The 20,080-nt window shown below is 39.2% G+C and overlaps 1 protein-coding gene across 2 annotated transcripts in view; it reads right to left on the bottom strand.

Moving 5' to 3' along the window:
* MYH7B (myosin heavy chain 7B) overlaps positions 1-20,080 on the bottom strand; it is a 47,386-nt gene that overhangs the window by 12,531 nt on the left and 14,775 nt on the right. For both annotated transcript variants that reach the window (XM_073683688.1, XM_073683689.1), the window contains 24 exons: positions 18,152-18,215; positions 15,889-15,987; positions 15,679-15,782; positions 14,594-14,732; positions 13,004-13,122; positions 12,213-12,362; positions 11,629-11,799; positions 10,727-10,906; positions 10,407-10,539; positions 9,870-9,946; positions 8,266-8,353; positions 6,358-6,475; positions 5,659-5,782; positions 4,918-5,054; positions 4,523-4,778; positions 3,786-4,028; positions 3,528-3,704; positions 3,284-3,429; positions 2,331-2,421; positions 1,770-2,159; positions 1,536-1,662; positions 960-1,078; positions 670-866; positions 240-589 (listed from right to left, as the gene is read on the bottom strand). In XM_073683688.1, coding sequence (XP_073539789.1) covers positions 240-589; positions 670-866; positions 960-1,078; positions 1,536-1,662; positions 1,770-2,159; positions 2,331-2,421; positions 3,284-3,429; positions 3,528-3,704; positions 3,786-4,028; positions 4,523-4,778; positions 4,918-5,054; positions 5,659-5,782; positions 6,358-6,475; positions 8,266-8,353; positions 9,870-9,946; positions 10,407-10,539; positions 10,727-10,906; positions 11,629-11,799; positions 12,213-12,362; positions 13,004-13,122; positions 14,594-14,732; positions 15,679-15,782; positions 15,889-15,987; positions 18,152-18,215 — 3,799 coding nt within the window. The remainder of the gene's footprint in view (positions 1-239; positions 590-669; positions 867-959; positions 1,079-1,535; positions 1,663-1,769; positions 2,160-2,330; positions 2,422-3,283; positions 3,430-3,527; positions 3,705-3,785; positions 4,029-4,522; positions 4,779-4,917; positions 5,055-5,658; positions 5,783-6,357; positions 6,476-8,265; positions 8,354-9,869; positions 9,947-10,406; positions 10,540-10,726; positions 10,907-11,628; positions 11,800-12,212; positions 12,363-13,003; positions 13,123-14,593; positions 14,733-15,678; positions 15,783-15,888; positions 15,988-18,151; positions 18,216-20,080) is intronic.

The following is a 20,080-nucleotide window of genomic DNA, read 5'->3' as shown; positions in this document are numbered from 1 at the left end:
GCTCAAGTAACATGCTCAAGTCCCTGCCCTGCATGTTTCGCGTCACGGATTGCCCATGTATGGCAGGCAATCCCTGCATGTTTTTTTTGGCTGTCTAATAGCCACAAAACATGTGGGACGGGGACCCGAGCATGTCGCTCAATCACACGAGATACTCGGTGAGTACCCAAGCACACGATGCAAACTCGAGTAGCGTGCACTTTCGCTCATCATTAGTCCTTAACTTTTTGTTTACTTGCCTTGCAGATTTTTGTTCTCTCGTTTCATTGTCTCAAGATTGTCTAGAGATTCTTCATAAGCGTTCTTCAGCTTGAACAGTTCAGTGCTTAGGCTGCGTGACTCCTTCTGTGATGCCTCCAGCTCAGCTTGGGTCTCCTCATATTTCTGCTTCCATTCCGTCAGGATCCGGTCAAAGTTTCTTTGCTTCTTGTCTAATGCTGCAGCAGCAGAGTTTGCTCGTTCCAAGTCAATAACTAAGTCTTCAATTTCAGTCTGGAGACGATGCTTTGTTTTTTCCAATGATGAACACTTGGCATTTGCCGTTTCTATGGCTTCCTCAGCATCCTGAAGCCGTGCTGCCAGTTTCTTCCTGAAGTAGAGTCATTAACATATTTATGTACATGAAGTTTTTAATAAAATTAATTCAAATGAGAATGGATTAAAACATACTTGGCATCTTCCAGCTCTTCTGTCCTCTGAATGGCATCAGTTTCATACTTGTTTCTCCACTGAGCTACCTCCGCATTTGCCTTTGATAGAGACCTTTGCAACTCTGCTTTTGCCTCCTGTTCCTCTTCATATTGCTCGCGCATAAGATCACAGTCATGGCGGGATGCTTGCAGTGCATGTGCTAACGCATTTTTTGACTGAAAAAGGAAGCAAGCTTTTCTTATAGAAATGAAAACTAGCAATGTATGTTTCATTAGTATGGACCAGTAAGGCCCACATTATATCCTTACCTTTGTCTCCTCTTCCAGTTGCCTTTTCAGCTCTTCAATGCTCTGGGTGAAGGAAGCCTTGCCTCTGCTCAGCTGGTTGACAAGAGACTCCTTTTCCTCCAGAAGACGTGTTAATTCTCCTAACAAGCCAGATGGACAGGAGAACTATTAGCTTTCAGATATGTGTGAAATAATTTTTGCGTTCTCATAAGATCATGATGCTTTTCCAGGATTAAAACAAAAAAGGGTTTATTTTTTTTCAAGAAATGGCATCTTCAACTCCATAGTCAAATCTCATACAATTCTTTTGAAATATGTTAAAACGGCATCAGTTTTTTTTTTTTTTTTTAAACATTATATTTTATCCTATTTTTTCAATATTTTTGTATTATTTTACTTGTCAATCATAAGTGAATACTGATTTTTCTTTCTTACAAACAAAATAACACCTTTTTGGGTGGAAAGGAATAATTCTGTAGATTATTAAAATGTATCATCCCATATATATCTATATTATACATATATAGATACTATAAAGTACCATCATTGGTTATACAGTAATACAATAGATTATTACTTTAGTAATTATTTTCCTACCATTCTCTGTCTGTAGCCTCGCCCTGTGCAAGGACATATCGGCTAATTGTCTTTGTAATTCATCTACTTTGCTTTTTGCTTCACTTAGTTGGTCCTCGTATGTCCGGCACAACTTTTCTGCATTCCCCTATAATTCAAAACAATGTTATAAAATGTGTAAATGTCTTCATCAAATTTGGAAAATGATTTCTAAGTTTTAGATCCGATCGGCATAAACTCAAAGAGATCTCTAACCTTGTTTTTCAAAAGTTGTTCAATGTTGGAAGACAAGTCATCCAGTTCCATCTTCATCTCACTCTTCTCCTTCTCCAGTTTCTGCTTAACCCTTTGCAGGCTGTCAATCTGTTCCCCAAGTTCAGCCACAGTATCTGCATGCTTCTTCCGCAGACCAGCAGCAGTGGCTTCATGGTGAAGCGTAGCTTCTTCCAGATCCCTACGTATCTTTAAAAATTCAGCTTCCCTCTTCTTGTTCATCTCAATTTGAACAGAGGTGGCTCCACCAGCTTCTTCAAGACGCTCACTTAATTCCTCGAGCTCCTTGGCTACCTCAGAGCGCTGTTTCTCCACCTTTGCTCGGGTAGCTCTCTCTGCTTCCAATTCTTCTTCAAGTTCTTCAATTCGTGCCTATGTTTTTTTTTAAAAAAATTTTTTGATGTGATTGCATGCATATAAAAAGAGAGTGATATCACATGTGGCGCCACTTTCTGTTGATAATGCCCTGTAGCAAAATCTCAGTATAAATGGCAAACGCACCTTTAACAATAGATAAAATCAGAAAAGTAAAAAAAAAATTACCTGAAGCTCTTTGATTTTCTTCTGTAACTGAGCAGACATCATTTGCTCATCTTCAATCCTGGAATTTAGCTGACTTATCTCAAAATCTTTCCTATAGAACAAGACCAGTAAGTCAACTACAGATTTACTGCCACCAAAGCCTCAAAGTATTCAATAGATCAATTAATTAACAAAAGTAAGATACATTTTAGATTGATATGCCAGTGTTTAACAGTGGATCATATGGGAAGATCAGTGATGGTATAGTTCCTTAAAGGGGTTGGCCGGGACTTTTACATTAACGACACATCCATATGATAGATCATTAATATCTGATTGGTAGGGGTGTGACACCCGGCAACTCCCCTGATCATCTGTTCCCATGCTGGTGGTGGCTAGAAATGCTCAGAAATGCTAATGATTCGAAAAAGGGAAAGATCTGCAGTACCCGGCAGTGGCCGCTATACAATTGACAGAGCTGTGCTCAGCAGCTCCGCAACTGAGCACTTTCAGCCGGTCCCTGGAACAGCTGATCGGTGAGGGCACCAGGTGTCGCACCCCCACTGATGAGATATTTATCACCTATCCTAAGGATAGGCCATCAGTGTAAACGTCTCAGATAACCCTTTAACATGTAATCTCCTATTATGACCATGGATTTTTTACTGACCTTCTGTATTTGAAATTCTAGTTGACAACACTTTTTAATACCCCAGTAAATGTATATTGATGCATACCACCAATAGGGCCCATTTTAAGCTGTAGATATCTTAGGAATATCTACTGGAAACAATTTAAGGTCTGGGGAGTGAACATGGTGTAAACATAGCCTTATTTTCACCATTTACAGTACATAATAGTTAATGTTTACTGGGTATTCTCAACCAATAAAAGATTTAGTCAGCTAAACTGTAATTCTTGTTACACTGGTTACACCATTTGTGATGTCCCTGAACATTTAATGTACAGCTCACTTTTTCAGTTTCTCTTCCAACTGTTGTTTGTCATTCTCTAGATCCATCACGGACTCCTGAGTAAGTTTCAGATCTCCCTCCAGCTTTCGCTTTGCACGCTCTAGATCCATTCGCAGTTTTTTCTCTTGTTCCAAAGACCCTTCAAGCTACAAATGGGTAAAAAAAAATGGATGTTTTATTATTACACATGCCACTTCTGAGCAACGGTGTTGTGTCACGTGATCTATTACTTAAAGCCACTGACATCATCCACTTGTTGTTCTAGCTTAGCCTTGGCCTTGGTGAGTGTGTTGACTTTGTCTTCTTCTCCTTGCAAGTCATCTAGAGCTTGCTGATGAGCTTCCTGGAGAGCCTTCTTCTCTTTGGTAAGCTTCGCGATTATTTCATCCAGAGCCACCATCTCCTCAACAAGGTTCTTCACCTGATCACACGTGGATAGAAATCAGTTACCTAATGAAGTTGTTTTTTCATGTATGTCATAAGAGGTTCATCATAATCTTGCCTTGTTTTCTGTTGCATGTTTTTCCTTCTCTACTTTGGCCAGTGTAATTTCTAGGTCATCAATGTCCTTTTTGAGTTCGGCACACTCGTCTTCAAGCTTTCTTTTCTTGGAAGTCATATCAGAATTCATTTCCTCCTCATCCTCTAGTCTCTCATTTAACTCTTTCACTTTTGCCTCTAACTGAATCTTGGTTTTGATGAGAAGGTCACAACGCTCTTCTGCATCTGCTAGATTGTCTTGCTCCTGTAATAAAACAGGTAGAGGCAATTTAACCCATAAATATATTCCTAACATTAAAATCACATATATTTATTTGTCGGAATGTGGAAATCCTTGCAACTTACTGACATGGACCATAAGTTTCCATAGTTAAAGGGTTCTCCAGACTAAACAAAATTTCTACAGTGCCTGTATCGCACTGCAGATTGCCAAATCATAACAGTGTGCAATATGCACACTGTCATGATTTCTCTCTGTTGCCTACTCAAATGGTTGTCACATGAACGCAAATATGCCATTTGCATATGGACAGTCATGTGCCTACTAACAAATTTTTTTGCTTCTCTCAATGTTCTATTGAGAGATGCAGATGAGAACAAAGTGGAATCCTGACAGTGGGTATATTGCACACTGTCAGAATCTGGCAATCTGCAGTGTGATAGAGGCAAAGAAAAAATGTAGACTTATCCTGGAAACCTGGTTTATGTGTTTTTGCACACACAGTGTTATCAACTTACTGCTTGGAGCTGAAGACCCAGGTCATTCTTCTCTTGGATCAGAGTAACCTGTCTCTCTTCCAACTCTTTCCTTTTGGCTTCAGATTTCTCCAAAGCTTCTTTCAACTTCAGGAATTCTTCCTTCATGTTGGCCATCTCTTTTTCAGTTTGAGCTGATTTCAGCAGAGGCTTAATCTTAAAGAATAACTTCATCCATGACCAGTGCTTAACGGCATTGAAGGCTCTTATGTTCCATTGGATTACTAACAATGCATCCCTGCAGTAACATTAGTTAAAACAATTATAAACATATTCTTTCACGACTTTAAATTACCATCAATGGAACTAGAATCTAAATAATTTTAACAAATTTGCTTGGTTACAAAATAATTTTCAGATCAAGACTTGACATGTACCTTCTTGCAATGATTTTCTGGTACTCAATCCTCATGAGTCTACCCCGGCTTCTTGCCTGCAGCATGGTGATAATCTTAGCCAAACGTTCATCTCGCATCTCTTCTAGTTGACCAAGCAAACCCGCCTTAAAGAAAACCTAAAGAAAAAAAAAATGTGTCTCTCTGTAAGTTATTTATTTGCTGGGGATAGGAATGGTGCCTAACTCCTTGGTGAATGAACAAAATATAAAAAAAAATATTGGAAAAATTGTGAAATTATTATACCACTTAATATAATGCAAAATGTGCATTAATATCACAAACTACAATAGAGAGAACAGGTTTAGCTCCAACCTTATTCAATTAGTAAGGAAATGTTTGCATTCTTATATCCTGAGCAGGAAGAAATTATGTTAATAATTAAGTAAAATATCTGCATGGTCAGTTGTTTTAAAGATTTTCAATATTACATTTTATTAAATATATTTACTAGAAAGGCAGCTAACATAGCTAATTATTTATACAATTATTAAATCAGCCAAAAGCTGAAGTATGACAATAATGAGAGCTATAATATGAAGATTTGAGGTTATGTTGCGCATCGATACATTTGAATATTGCCCAAAATTCTGACATTCTTATGTAATTTACTTTTAACTATTACTAGTTTATCAACTATGTTTGTATGAAGAATTTAGACATTTGTCAGAAATGTGTATTGTTTGCGATCATTCACTAGTGTCACGTTGGGTTGGCTGGTACCTTAGTGTGCCCGAACTTGTACTGTGTGTGGTCAATGTCCAATGAACCCAATAGTTTTTCTGTGGCTTTTCTGCTGTCAACAAATTTGTCATCTGGGATAGCATTAGGATTGAGGATCCGATACCTGTGGATTTACAATGACAAATATTTGTATACCGATGTCAATAATTTATTTAATTATTTCTTGATAACCATTATTTTTTATATTATGTTTCTAGATCTTTAACTCCACACCTCAGGATGGATGTGTTTATCTGAACAAAGTATAAACTCACTGTTATATTCATGACACCGTATTTACAGTCCGGGTGACAGTTTAAAGTGTATGGGGGCATCCTGTCATGATGAGGGGAGGATCCATCCTGCTGAATTTCAGCAGCTGATCCTTGAGTTCTGTCTGGAGATAAGCTGCTAACATAGTAGTCTAGCAATTACTCTCTCATAGAGAACTCAGGAACGCTCAGCAGAACCTTCCACCACATTATTTCTTCCACCACATTAGCTGCAAGTTTTTGCGACAAGTCGACTCCTCAGTCAATTGATTAATACTAATATTATTGAAAGCCCTATCTGAGAGTATTTTGTATACCCTAATTTGAGGTTGTCTTCCCCTCCTCCCAAATACAGTGTCTATGTTCATGTCTCAACACCATGTTCAGCCTATTTGCTGCTGGCACTACGTATAAATAACTTACTAACCTCTGCTTAAATTCAGCATATAGAAGTCTGTTTGGGTAGCCTTTTCTGCAAATTCTAATACCTTCCAAGACTCCATTGCACCTCAGTTGATGAAGGACCATAAATGGATCCATTGCACCTATAGGATAAAAGAGATTTCTAAGGCACATCACAGACAACTGTATTATCTGTAGCATCGGCATCTCTGCCTCCTGCCGGGCAGAGACGCCGTTCCCCTCACCGCCGCAGTCCTGTTCCGGCGTCTTCCTGCTCCCCTGCTGCTGTGGCGCGTACCGCGCGCAGCTTCCCGGGCACTGTGCTTAGGGCGCGTGCAGCTTCCCGGGCACTGTGCTTAGGGCGCGCGCGAGCTCCCTCCCTCTTAAAGGGGCCGCACACGACATCCTAAAAAGTCCCCGGCCAATGGCCGGAGGACTTATCCTACATAAGGCACCTCCTCCAAAATGGAGGTGCCTGTGCAAGGTTGTTGTTCCGTGTGCTAACACTTGCTCCAGCCCTCGGGTCCCGCTGCCTGTCAGTCCTGCCCGCCAGCCTGTCTGTCAGTCCAGCCCGCCAGCCTGTCTAACAGTTCTGTCCTCCAGTCTGTCTACAGTCGTGCCCGCAAGCCTGCTTACCTGGAGCATCAGCCAGTTACCTGCCGTGCCCGCCAGCCAGCCTAGCTGGAGCACCTGCCTGTAACCTGTCGTGCTTGCCAGCCTGTCTTCCCGGAGAATCTGCCAGTTATCTGCCGTGCCCGCCCGCTTGCCTACCCGGAGCACCTGTCTGGCTATCTGCCGTACCAGCCTGCTTATCTACCCAGACCACCCGTCAGCCTTCCTGCCGTGCTCATCCTCTGTACCGGTCAGCTCCTGTCATCTGACCCGTGGGAGTCACCTGCTCTCACACAAGGTCAGTCCCAGAGTGGCACCTGGTCCACCTGCCCGGTCCCTCCCTGGTTCACGGAGCGAGTGACTTGGGTCAGTCCGAGTAGGCACTTAGTTACGCCCCTCTGGTCCCTCCTTGCACCGCAGCACAGAGGTTCCACCACCCGGACCAGTAACATTATCAAGGTAAAGCCTTGTTCACACACTGTGCATTTTTATGTCAAAACCAGGAATGGATCTTTAATAGACAGGTCTGTTCATTTAAAGGCTTTTATGCCAGAAAACTTGCACAGTTGTACAAAAATGTTGCAAATTTTTGACGTGTTCCAATGGTCCATGATCTAAAATGTGGGAGGAACGTGGCCAAAAGCAGACTGTCAGATTCACTCTAATTTACACCAGAAAGTCTCTAAGCTGGTGTAGATTTCCGATTCTACCAAACGACCAGCCCAAAGGTGGGCCAATTCTTTAAGGGGTGTGAGACTCCTAACAAATTTGGTGCATCTTACACTAGTGCAATTTTCTTCAAGATTGGTATAGGAAATGCTATTCTTAATGAATGTACAAAGGCTTATACATCTTCTTTTAAACATTTATGTTTTATAAGGAACCCTATACCTCATATACTAAAAGCTCCATGTGTTTATTTATGTAACTTACATCCTTTTCTGCCACACTTTTTCATAAGTATGGTCAGATCCTGAGTTGCCTGATAGTTTGTATCTTTTGACAACTGGTAGAAAACTCTATTTTTTTTCTGCAGCTCAGATTTTTAGTAGCTTTTGTAATAACTACATGCAATCCGTATGACATGGTGGTGTCTATAGGGTTCACCAGAATTATATAAAGGGGTCAGGTCTTTCCACATTCCAAATCATCCACATTCACGTGAAAACAGGCACAGCCCATATATAAGACAGGCAAAAAAAGTTTGATATACCGTAAGTTGCTTATAAAAATTAGCATATGAACTGGATGTCGCTTTTAACTTCTAGTAATTCACTAACCCATTTGTGCACAACTTGTGTAAGTGTACCAATTTTCTTACCTGGGGTTTTAGTCTCATTAGGGATAATACATCTAACAAAGTGAGGCTGTGTTGATCGGAGATTAGTCATCAGTTTATTCAGATTTTCCTGAATGAAAAGTTACAAAGCTCAGTGAGGACCTATTTAATTACATATTTTTTTCATTTTCTATTTCATCATTTCCATATATACACTCACATGGGAGTACATCGGATTACAGAACTGTATGTAGTTAAACAATGATAATAAAGGAACAATTAGCTTCTAGCCATAAAAATGTATTTAACATAATAAAAAAAATATATATATATATATATATACATATACACACACACAGAACCTTGGCTTGAGAAAGGTTCGGTGAACCGAAACGTCGCCTTTGGGCTCATTAAAGTCCATTTTTTTTCAAAAATTTCTTGGAGTGCTGCCTCTTTATATTTTTTCTATATACACACACACACATATATATATATAAATTTTGAACTATTAAAAAAGAAATGTAATTCATTTGTACTTTATCTTGATTTCAGGTGCACACCACTCTCCTGCCTGGAGGCTTCCTGCTTGCCAGGAGGTGAAGTGCTCCTGATTGATTGACAGTGTGAACCAGAGGCAATGTCAAACCACTGGCCTGAACTGTGTCCTCTCCGATGCTGCAAGCAGATCCAGCCAGCTTCAGAGCAGCATGTACGAGCTCTTTTGAAAGTTTGTAAGTGCTTTACTCCTTGCCTTGGAGGACCAAACAACCTGCTGCTGTAAACAATAAAATTAAAAATCCCACCATTGTTGAGAATGAAGAGAATTTTTAAGTGTATTGCAAAGTTGAACCAACGGAATAAAAAATGATTTTCTGGAACTTCCATCCATAGAATTAATCTTTTTATTGGAAATTACTAAGGGCACAGGGTACGCCAGAAACGTGTAAGGTTTTATCCTCGAAATTAATCCTCCTGTTTTTAAATTAATTTCCAATAGGCAGATTAATTTTATGGATGGAAGTGCCGGAAAATTCTTTTTTTTCTTTGGTTCTACAATAGCTGAGCTTCACCAGCAGGAATTGGCACCCATTCATCAACTTTATGGTACATTCCGATTAGTATTAACATGGTGAGCTTCTTTATTTCTTTTTTGATATTGCAAAGTTGTCTGTTTGTACAAGCACTTTGCAGTTTTAACCATTTTTGGATAATGATAACAACCCTTTAAGGCTTCCCAAAGTGTATTCATTCCAGATTTTAAGTTTCCTACCTTATTTTCCCGTTGGTTTCTCTGTGCTCTGGAGTGGGAGGCAGTACAGACTTAAAGTGATGTTCAAGATATGGATTTAACTAAACATCACTGCAAGTCTTAACTTCCTCACTCTCATAATGATGATTTTCCTAACGTAATCATCACATATCTAAATGCAGTTTTAATTTTTACATAGAAGAATTGCATGTGTGCCATATTAAATCTCTCAATAGACACATATTACATTGAATATGACAAAGTTGGTTGTTTTAGGCTACGATGTGTGTCAATATCTGGTAAATGGGTCCATTAAAGTAAAGAGAACAATAGCTTACATTTCATTTTAATAGTATATAATGTTCATGGACATTGCGACAGATACAGCAGAAATTACCTTGTGAAGTTGGGATACTGTCTGGAATGAAGCTGCTTTCTTGCGTTTTTCTTTTACGCCTGACTTTTGAGGTTCATCTGTGGAATCAACATATATCTGTGACCTCTATATATGTATAGTCACAGTAATTGCCAAGCCTCATTCCAAATACAAGTAAGACCAGCTTATGGAGCATTGGAGAATGGTCTCATAACATAGTTAGCTTAAGTTCACATAATAATAAACATAATAATAATAATAAAAAGATTATTTGTGCAAACCAATGGATATATTCACACATAGTAAACTTGTACATATTACTGCAACTGTTTTATATGTCTGAATGAGTTTTGTATAAACTCATGGACATGCTGCAGAAACAATCCTATTCAGATATATGAAATAGCGCCATTAACCCAATTCAGTATGAACATATACCAATACAATTACTCTGCACTTAAACAAGGGAGCTCCATTTTATTCAGCACAAGATGTTACTCATTCTGTCCATGTATCCATCTTTCCAACAAGTCCCCCTCTTATGTACTGGACTTTTACCTGCATAGGAGCTGACGTATTTTTCGTAAAGACTGGCCAGTAGTTTGTTGGAGGACTTCTGAAATACCCCTACTACAGTTTCGTTCAGAGGATCCTTATTTTTGTCCAACCATCCCATAATGTTGTATGGTACCTGTCCAAGAAACAACTTATCGTCAGTTTGCAAATATTACTGTATAATGATGAGTATTCCTAAGTTAATTCACAAGCATATAATATTGAAAAGGACCAGGAAATATCTCAGCAATCTATACTGAAACAATATGACTGATCAAAAATGTTTTGCTAGAATACATTTAATATAAAAGTTTGGCACTCACCACTCCGGCATAATGAACAAGCTCGAAATGAGGCTCATATCTACGCTTCTTATCTACTTTTGGCCTCTGGAAGTTTGGAGATTTCCCCAAATGGTTGTCGTAAAGCTTTGCTTTGAAGGACATGTCTGATGCTTTAGGGAACATGCATTCTTCTTCCAGGATGGAAAGGATGCCTAAAGGCTAAAAATGAAAAATCACACATTAATATGCCAGTTATATGTATATATAAAACATTTCACAATTGCTGCTGTCTTCTGAACATTTTGATGTATTGTTGTTTGTATACTTTTTGTTTCAGATTGATTGGCAAAATCTTTCGGCCGTAGCTCATTGACTAGCTTAATATGTTAATAAAATTGCTGCCCTATAGGAAACAGATGGCCCTTCTGATGTAGAATGATGTGATTCAGTGGGTCACGGATAAAGTCACATTAAATGTTTGGTAGTTGAATATTCCTTTGACCAGAAAAATAGAACATGCTCTGTTCAACAGGGGTCCATGTCATGGGATATTGCAATGGATAAATGCTCCACTGTTTGCAGTTGTGCATACTGTAGTACCTATAGGGTGATTTCAGATGATTTACACCACTGCAAAATCTCAATGTGTACATGTGATTTTGCAGAGGATTTGATAACATCTGAATATACTTATAAAGCTTTAGCCCAGTTTACCACAAGGTGTTTATACCGACAGCTAACTCTTCCTTACACCCCATACATATGAACAATCGACTAGGCTGAATGTCCATGCGTCCTCTATGGGGAGGGCAGAATAAGCCGCTGCCTGAAGCATAAAAGCATCAGGCATTTGGATTTCAAGCACCAGACCCTTTATAGTGCATAGGGGTCTTAAATTTACAATATGTCGAGATTAATAATACATCACATATATTTTATACCTTCTCTATAAGGTCAATGCAAGCCTGTAAATCAAGTCCAAAATCAATGAAGACCCATTCGATTCCTTCTTTCTTGTACTCTTCTTGCTCCAGGACAAACATATGATGGTTGAAAAACTGTTGCAGTTTCTCATTGGTAAAGTTGATGCAGAGCTGCTCAAAGCTGTTATACTGGAGGGGAAAAATACAGAATCCTGTTAGTAACAATGTGTTTTTTTTTTACCTCCTAGCACAGTAATTTAACTTTTTCTTCTAAAAGAAGCAAAACATTTTTTTATGGTATTGCCTTGCAAATAAAATCTTCCAATTATAGCTAAACTTACTTAAAAGGATAAATTAACCTTTGCAACCACTGTATTATTCCAGTATGTTTAAATTACAAAATGAAGCAACTCTGCTAACAGACTAGCATTGTGTCTACATCCCTAAGCAGACCAGTGTCTCTCCATGTCTACTGCATTCATTCTCCATCCCTCTTTCCCCACTTAACATTTTTCGATACATCCCAGCGACTTGCCGTCTTTTAATATTACTGTAGTTGGACAATTCAATGCTGACATCTAGATTTGTGTATAATGCATTACCTCAAATATTTCAAAGCCAGCAATGTCCAGCACTCCTATGAAGAACTGTCTGGCTAGCTTGGTGTCCAGTGTCCTGTTAATTCGACTAACAAGCCACTTGAACATGCGATCATAGGTAGCTTTTGCCAAAGCACCAACTGCAAATATAACCTGAAAATAAATGTAAAAACAAATATTATTACACTTTAAAATAGTATAGTAAATAATAGGATACATATCAGAGACAGTCCTACTCTCATGATACTGAATGTCGGATCTAAGCATAGTTGGGGATATATGAACACTTTTAAACCATTACGTTTTTTTTTTCTACATTGAAAAATATGACATTTAACAAAGTGTCACATTTCTGAAGCCACTGGTTTCACTTTTTCCTCCACAAGTAAGGGCTCATTCAGATGTCAGGTTTTCTCATACGAGTGCTATCCATATTTGTCACAGATAGCACTCGTACCTTAAAAAAATGGAGACTTGTACGATTTTGATCCAAGAGTCAGATCAAAATCGGCAATGCAAATCTATGGGTCTGTGATAAAATAGGACTGCACTCAAATGTTACAAGGACATTGGATTATATTTATTCAATGGGATCCCCATGTGGTAAAATGAATATGAAAATGACCTAAGTACCTAAATAAATTGCCTTTGCACGTTTTGGCTGCTTTCACAGATTGCAACCACGTTGCATTTTTTTGCTGCAATTGCTGCAAATACATTGTGGCTTTATCACAATTGTTGCAGAAAAAGAACCCACAATGCAGCCTTACATGTATCTATTTATTAATACTTACTTGTTCCACATTCTGACCTTTGGTCACGTATTCATTGCCAACTTTCACTCTGGGATGAAGCAAACCTTTAATAAGATCAGCTGAACTGATTCCCATAAGGTAGGCAGCCTTGTCAGCACCTGTACAAGTCAAAGGATGCACATATATCAGAGGTTTAGCCAGAAAATTATACCACAAGCAAACTAATGACTTCAGGAATAAACAGCTCATGTTTTAAGCTAAGTAATTAAAAGGAGTTATCCAGGACTTTTATTAATTTTGTGTGTGGGGCTAAGAGCTAATAGACAGGTAGTTTCTTACTACCTGTCTGTTCTGCACAGGGACTTCTGCCGACGTCACGTCGGCAGAGCAGCATCTTCTCTTCCGGGAATGATCTCAGCGGGCAATACCCCTGCTTCACTTCACCTCTCAACTAAGCAACTCTTTCTTTTTCGGTCTGTTCTGTCAATCAGGCATCACTACCGATGTCATGTTATGTGACAACCGGTTCCCCGCAGTTAAGCAGCGGGGAGGTGGCTGTCAGTCAGCATGACATCAGCAGAGATGCTCCGTTGACAGAGGAGAGTGGACCAGGAAAAGTTTCTTTGTTGAGAGGTGAAGTGAAGCAGTGGAATTTCCGCCTAAAATTGTCCCCGGAAGAGAAGATGCTGCTCTGCCGACTTGACATCAGCAGAAGAATCGCGGACAGGAGTGGTCTGGCAGAGATCGGCTCTGGGCAGAACAGGCAGGTAGCTAGCAACTAGCTGCCTGTAAGTTCTTAGCCACATGTGCAAAATAAATTAAAATCACAGATAACCCCTTAAAGAGGTTGTCCACTACTATTAACAATGCCCCTATCAATTTAAACTGTGTAAATAAGCATTTTTGTAAATACCTTCTGTTGTGATTGTTGCCTGTGAGTGGCGCTATCGCTGACCACTCACCAGGCATCATGTGACCCCGGCTGCAGCTGACTCCGACATCCTCTGACATTACGTCAAGTTCCGGCTGCAGCCAGGCGTGACACAGTGACGCACACCCCCTGATTGATGGGCTGTGGGCGGTGTTTCACCGCATGTCACAGCCCAGCATCCACCGCGCGCTTTCCCTCTACTCGGTATTCATTGAGAAAGCGTGCGGGGGATGCTGGGCTGTAACGTGCGGTGAAACGCTTCCCACAGCCCATCAATCAGGGGGTGTGCATCACTGGATCACCCCGGGGCCGGGGGTCATGTGATGCCTAGTGAGCGGTCAGCGATAGCGCCGCTCACAGGCAACAATGACCAAGGGAGGTATTTACAAAAAGTCTTATTTCCACAGTTTAAATCGATGGGGGCATTGTTAATAGTAGTGGACAACCTCTTTAAAGATTAAAATGATTTTATTATGCTGTTATTACAGCTGCTTTAGGGTAAGACCACTCCACCGCATGATTTTGTTTCAGAAAAACCTCCTTTGTGGTCTCACAGGTTAAACTACATGTATAACGTAAAAACACAGTTCACCCTTTCAGCTTTACATCTAGGGGAGCATATCTCCACAATATGTGTTACATTGATCATTATTCAGCTGCACTGAGGCTTTACTGATACAAGCAGACAATGCACCCACTTTCAGTGCCATCGGCTTCTGCTTGCTCCTCCCGCTGCTTCTGCTTGAACTTCATGTTCCCAAAATGCATGACAGCACCAACTATTTTATAGCTGCCTGTCTTCTCCTCCTGACTGAAGCCTAAAATATCCATGGCATGCTGTAAGAAGAAGCACAAGCATAGCACATCAAATACTGTGCACATATTTAAAATAAAATACCTGTTATCTCAATGTATATTAATGTTTTCTGTCGCAATCTCTTTTTTTATAGCAAAATAAATAAAAATACAATCAATACAAAGAATAATCACTAAATGCTTCTTTAAAAGAGTTGTCCGGACAAAATAAAACTTTTTCAAGGCAGAGAATATGTCAAAAATAACATACTCTTCTACTGGCACCAACTGTGGTCAGCCTAGAGAAAGGAAGTGGTGGTGCCACTGTTCTACCAGCAACCTGTCACTGGCTGCAATGGTCTGATGACTTGAGTAGCATGTCACTGGATGTTTTATGATCATGTTCTGCTGAAAGTCATCTGACCGCTGCAACCAATCACAAGTCACACCAGTCCAGTGGCTGGTGGAATGGTGACATCACTGCTTCCTGTCTCTGTGTAGACCATGGAGCGACCTGTGCTGGATCCAGGTGAGTGCTAGTAGGTGAGTACAGCTGAGTTTGTTATTTGTTACATATCCCGTCCCCTGGGGCAAAGTTTTGCTATCACTTGACAACCCCTACATGTTTACATGTTCATTCAGTCAAATATCCAGCCCTTAATTGTTTTATATTTCTTTGCAAATGAAAATCACAGCACTGTACCACACACTTCTAGATGTGATAACGTATCAGTAATGTTATCCATTTGCTTTAGGACCCATTAAATAAGGTAAAAAATGTGGTTTATTGGAGCAATCACAATTGTTGTAACATGTATTTGTACAATATACTGTAGATCATTTTACTGAACCAATAAAACACAATATGGACTTTATTTTGTTAATGCAGTCCCTTACATTTTTGTTCAAATTAATCCAAGAATACTTTTATATTTTAATCTACTATCGTATTCTCAATCTATACATATAGATTATTCATTTTACATACATCAGTGGCCATAAGCTCTTCTCCATCATCCAAGTTGTCCACAGTTGTTACACCTTGTGAGCAAAAATGGTAATCGTAGGGGTTGGTGGAAAGCAGTAGCATGTCTATTTAAAAAAACAACACATTACCATCAGAACATATACAGAGGACTAGAACTTATATTTGTAAATATGGAGACATATTCAGACATTTTATAAATAGATATTTTACCTTGAAGCTCTGGCTTCTTCCCAGAAAGGATCTGATAGTAAACATGATAACTTCTCTCCCCAGGCTGCTGGAAAATCACTCTAGATTTTTCCAAAAGATCTTTAAAAAAATAAAAAAATTATTAAACAGTACATAATATTAAGATTCTCAAAAACCCTCTGATGAATATGAGTTCTCATATATCTATGTTGTTCTCTATTCTATTCTATTCTGTTCTGTTCTATTGTATTGTATTGTATTTTATTGTATCCTACCTATATTCGTTGTATAGAAAATGCTGTTACTAACAAAGATAACTAGAGGGAGATTGCCAGGAAATACCAATCACTATGTATTTTATCTAATATCTACTACCACTTTAAAGATAGAAATTATGTCTACTTGGTTGGCTGTCTAAATCTATTTATCTCACTGCTAGTGCATGGCTATATGTACTACTAAAATATAAGATAATATAAAACACAAATCCTCTTTTACATATATATATGTATATATCTGATATATCTGTATATATATATATATATATATATCTGATATATCTGCATATATATATATATGTATATATATATATATATATATATATATATATATATATATATATACAGTTGGGGAAATAAGTATTTGATTCCTTGCTGTTTTTGTAAGTTTGCCCACTGACAAAGACATGAACAGTCTATAATTTTAAGGGTAGGTTAATTTTAACACTGAGAGATACTGTAGAATATCCCCCCAAAAAATCAAGAAAATCACATTGTATAAATTAGATAATTATTTTTGCATTTTGCAGTGAGAAATAAGTATTTGATCCCGCTGGCAAACAACACTTAATACTTGGTGGTAAAACCCTTGTTGCACAGCAGTCAGATGTTTTTTGTAGTTGATGATGAGGTTTGCGCACATGTCAGGAGGAATTTTGGTCCACTCCTCTTTGCAGATCATCTCTAAATCATTCAGATTTTGAGGCTGTCGCTTGCCAACTCGTAGCTTCAACTCCCTCCATAAGTTTTCTATGGGATTAAGGTCTGGAGACTGGCTAGGCCACTCAATGACCTTATTGTGCTTCTTTTTGAGCCACTCCTTTGTTGCCTTGGCTGTATGTTTTGGGTCATTTCTTGCTGGAAGACCCAGCCACGACCCATCTTCAATGCTCTTACTGAGGGAAGGAGGTTGTTGGCGAAAATCTTGCGATACATGACCCCATCCATCTTCTCTTCAGTACAGTGAAATCGACATGTCCCCTTTGCAGAAAAGCACCCCCCAAAGTATAATGATTCCCCCACCATGCTTCACGGTTGGGACAATGTTCTTAGGGTTTTACTCATCCTTCTTCTTTCTTCAAACATGGCGAGTTGAGTTAATGCCAAAAAGCTCAATTTTTGTCTCATCTGACCACAGCACCTTCTCCCAATAACTCACAGAATCATCCAGGTGTTCATTGGCAAACTTCAGATGGGCCTGCACATGTGCCTTCTTGAGCAGGGGGACCTTGCGGGCACGGCAGGATTTTAAACCTTTAAGGCGTAATGTGTTACCAATAGTTTTCTTGGTGACTGTGGTCCCAGCTGCCATGAGATCATTAACAAGTTCCCCTCGTGTAGTTTTAGGCTGATCTCTCACCTTCCTCATGATCAAGGATACCCCACGAGGTGAGATTTTGCATGGTGCCCAGATCGATGTCGATTGACAGTCATTTTGTATTTCTTCCATTTTCTTACTATTGCACCAACAGTTGTCTCCTTCTCACCCAGCAACTTACTTATGGTTTTGTAGCCCATTCCAGCTTTGTGCAGGTCTATGATCTTGTTCCTGGCATCCTTAGAAAGCTCTTTGGTCTTGCCCATGTTGTAGAGGTTAGAGTCTGACTGATTAATTGAGTCTGTGGAAAGGAGTCTTTTATACAGGTGACTATGTAAGACAGCTGTCTTTAATGCAGGTAACGAGTTGATTAAGAGCGTCTAACTGGTCTGTAGGAGCCAGAACTCATAATGGTTTGTAGGGGATCAAATACTTATTTCTCACTGCAAAATGCAAAAAAAAATGATCTAATTTATACAATATGATTTTCTTTTTTTTTTGGGATATTGTATCTCTCAATGTTAAAATTAACCTACCCTTAAATTATAGACTGTTCAGGTCTTTGTCAGTGGGCAAACTTACAAAAACAGCAACAGCAAATACTTATTTCCCTCACTGTATGTATATTTATACACACACACACACACACATGTATGAATACCCAATAGATTCCTACATTCATACTTACAAATATCAATGTCAGCAGAAGCCAGCTTTCCTATTGGTCCAAAATGGATCCGAATAAATTTCCCCTACGGACACAAAGATAACTGAGTTATATAATCTGAAAGCACAGCCATCATTTGCCGGGTACTGCATATCCGCACCTATTGAAATGAATAGAGGTGGCTCTGCAGTATCCCACTACGTCTACTATACAGTTGAGAGAGTTGTGCTGTTCTGCTCCGTAACTGAACACATCCGGCCAACCTCTTCAAACAGAGGCTGGACAGACATCTGTCTGAGATGATTTAGTGAATCCTGCTTTGAGCAGGGGGTTGGACCAGATGACCCAGGAGGTCCCTTCCAACTCTACCATTCTATGAAAGCAGATAGGTGGTGGTTCCATGTGTTCCACTACCACCAATCTGATATTGATGACCTATCCCAAGGATAGGCCATCAGTATAAAAGTACTGGACAGCCCCTTTAAGTGCTCTAATTTTACTCTATACTGTATTTCTACACCATTACTTATTTCACTCATACCTCTAATGCTAGGATTCTGATTACAATAACTACCATAGATTGTTGGGGGACGTGTACTACGTGGCAGGTCCGGACTTTAAGCTACTGAGGTAATGTAATGCAATGACGATATTGCTATGTTCATATGGTGCAATATAATTTATGTAAATAGGGAATATATAGCCATATGACCCATGAGCAGCACATGATTCACTATATATGCACTGTATACTGTTTACATCCATAGCATGTCTATATAATTATATATAAGTCTAGTACCTGCCACTATGTGCACTCTAGTCTTTTTTATTATGTATGTGTCTGATGCACTTTATTCTACCTGTGTGTAATTATGCTATCAATAAAGTTATTATATATTTTTCTATCTAGTGACGACTTAGTATAGCTCATTTCTGACCTTCGTGTCACCCTTCTCCTTCATAGTGTTTAGAGCGGCCGGTCTGTATAATAGTCCACATAGTAGCATAAAGTAATATGGTTATCTCTTACATGACCCTGCTACGTTTTTCTCGAAGTTATCTATTATCATAAATTGATAATAGTATAAAATATCTCAGTATGTACATATGCTGAACTACTGTCCACACTCGTCATATAGTCCATCATATACTTAAAGCGCACCTGTCAGCAGGATTGTGCTCAGTAAACTACATACACTGTCAGGTGTAATACACATTACACTGATTAAAATGATACCTTGGTTGATGAAATCTATCCTGTGGATCTTGTGTAATCTTTACTTTCAGTTTGGAGATAATGATATGCCCGTGCTCCAGGGCTGCCTGTGGTGGGCGCTCTATCTGGTGCTCTGCTTACATATTCATCTGTATGCTCTTATGACAGATCACTGTGACTTCACTGACCTGCCTCCTATTTTACATTATGCATCTAGTACTGCGGGGCTAGGTAAAATAGGAGGCACGTCAGTGAAGACACAGTGAGCTGTCATAAGAGCATACAGATGAATATGTAAGCAGAGCACCAGATAGAGCGCCCCCACAGGCTGCCCCGAAGCATGAGCATATCATTATCTCCAAACTGAAAGTAAAGATTGCACAAGAACCACAGGACAGATTTCATCAAACAAGGTATCAATTCAATCAGTGTAATGTCGCCCACCTGACTGTGTATGTAGATTACTGAGCACAATCCTGCTGACAGGTACATTTTAAAGTGTAACTGTTGTTTCAGGAACATTTGCAGCAGAATGTCTGTGTCTGTCTCTAGCTCTTGTTCCCCTTTCAAGAGCTCTTTATGAGCAATTGACACCTCCTATTTCAGCAATGGGAAAATCTGTCTTCACTGAAGACAGATTTTACCACTGAATACAGAGTTTATGTAGTGAAAGATCAGTCCAAGAGCAGAAATGAGCAGATTTCACTGATAAAATATATTACAAAGTTTCTTAT

Source organism: Phyllobates terribilis, unplaced genomic scaffold, assembly GCF_046119375.1.
Source record: "Phyllobates terribilis strain yellow unplaced genomic scaffold, ASM4611937v1 Scaffold_5__5_contigs__length_657084704, whole genome shotgun sequence".
In the NCBI taxonomy this organism is placed as follows: domain Eukaryota; kingdom Metazoa; phylum Chordata; class Amphibia; order Anura; family Dendrobatidae; genus Phyllobates; species Phyllobates terribilis.
The sequence above is the reverse complement of the archived record's forward strand: the minus strand, read 5'-3'. Positions and strand labels throughout refer to the sequence as shown.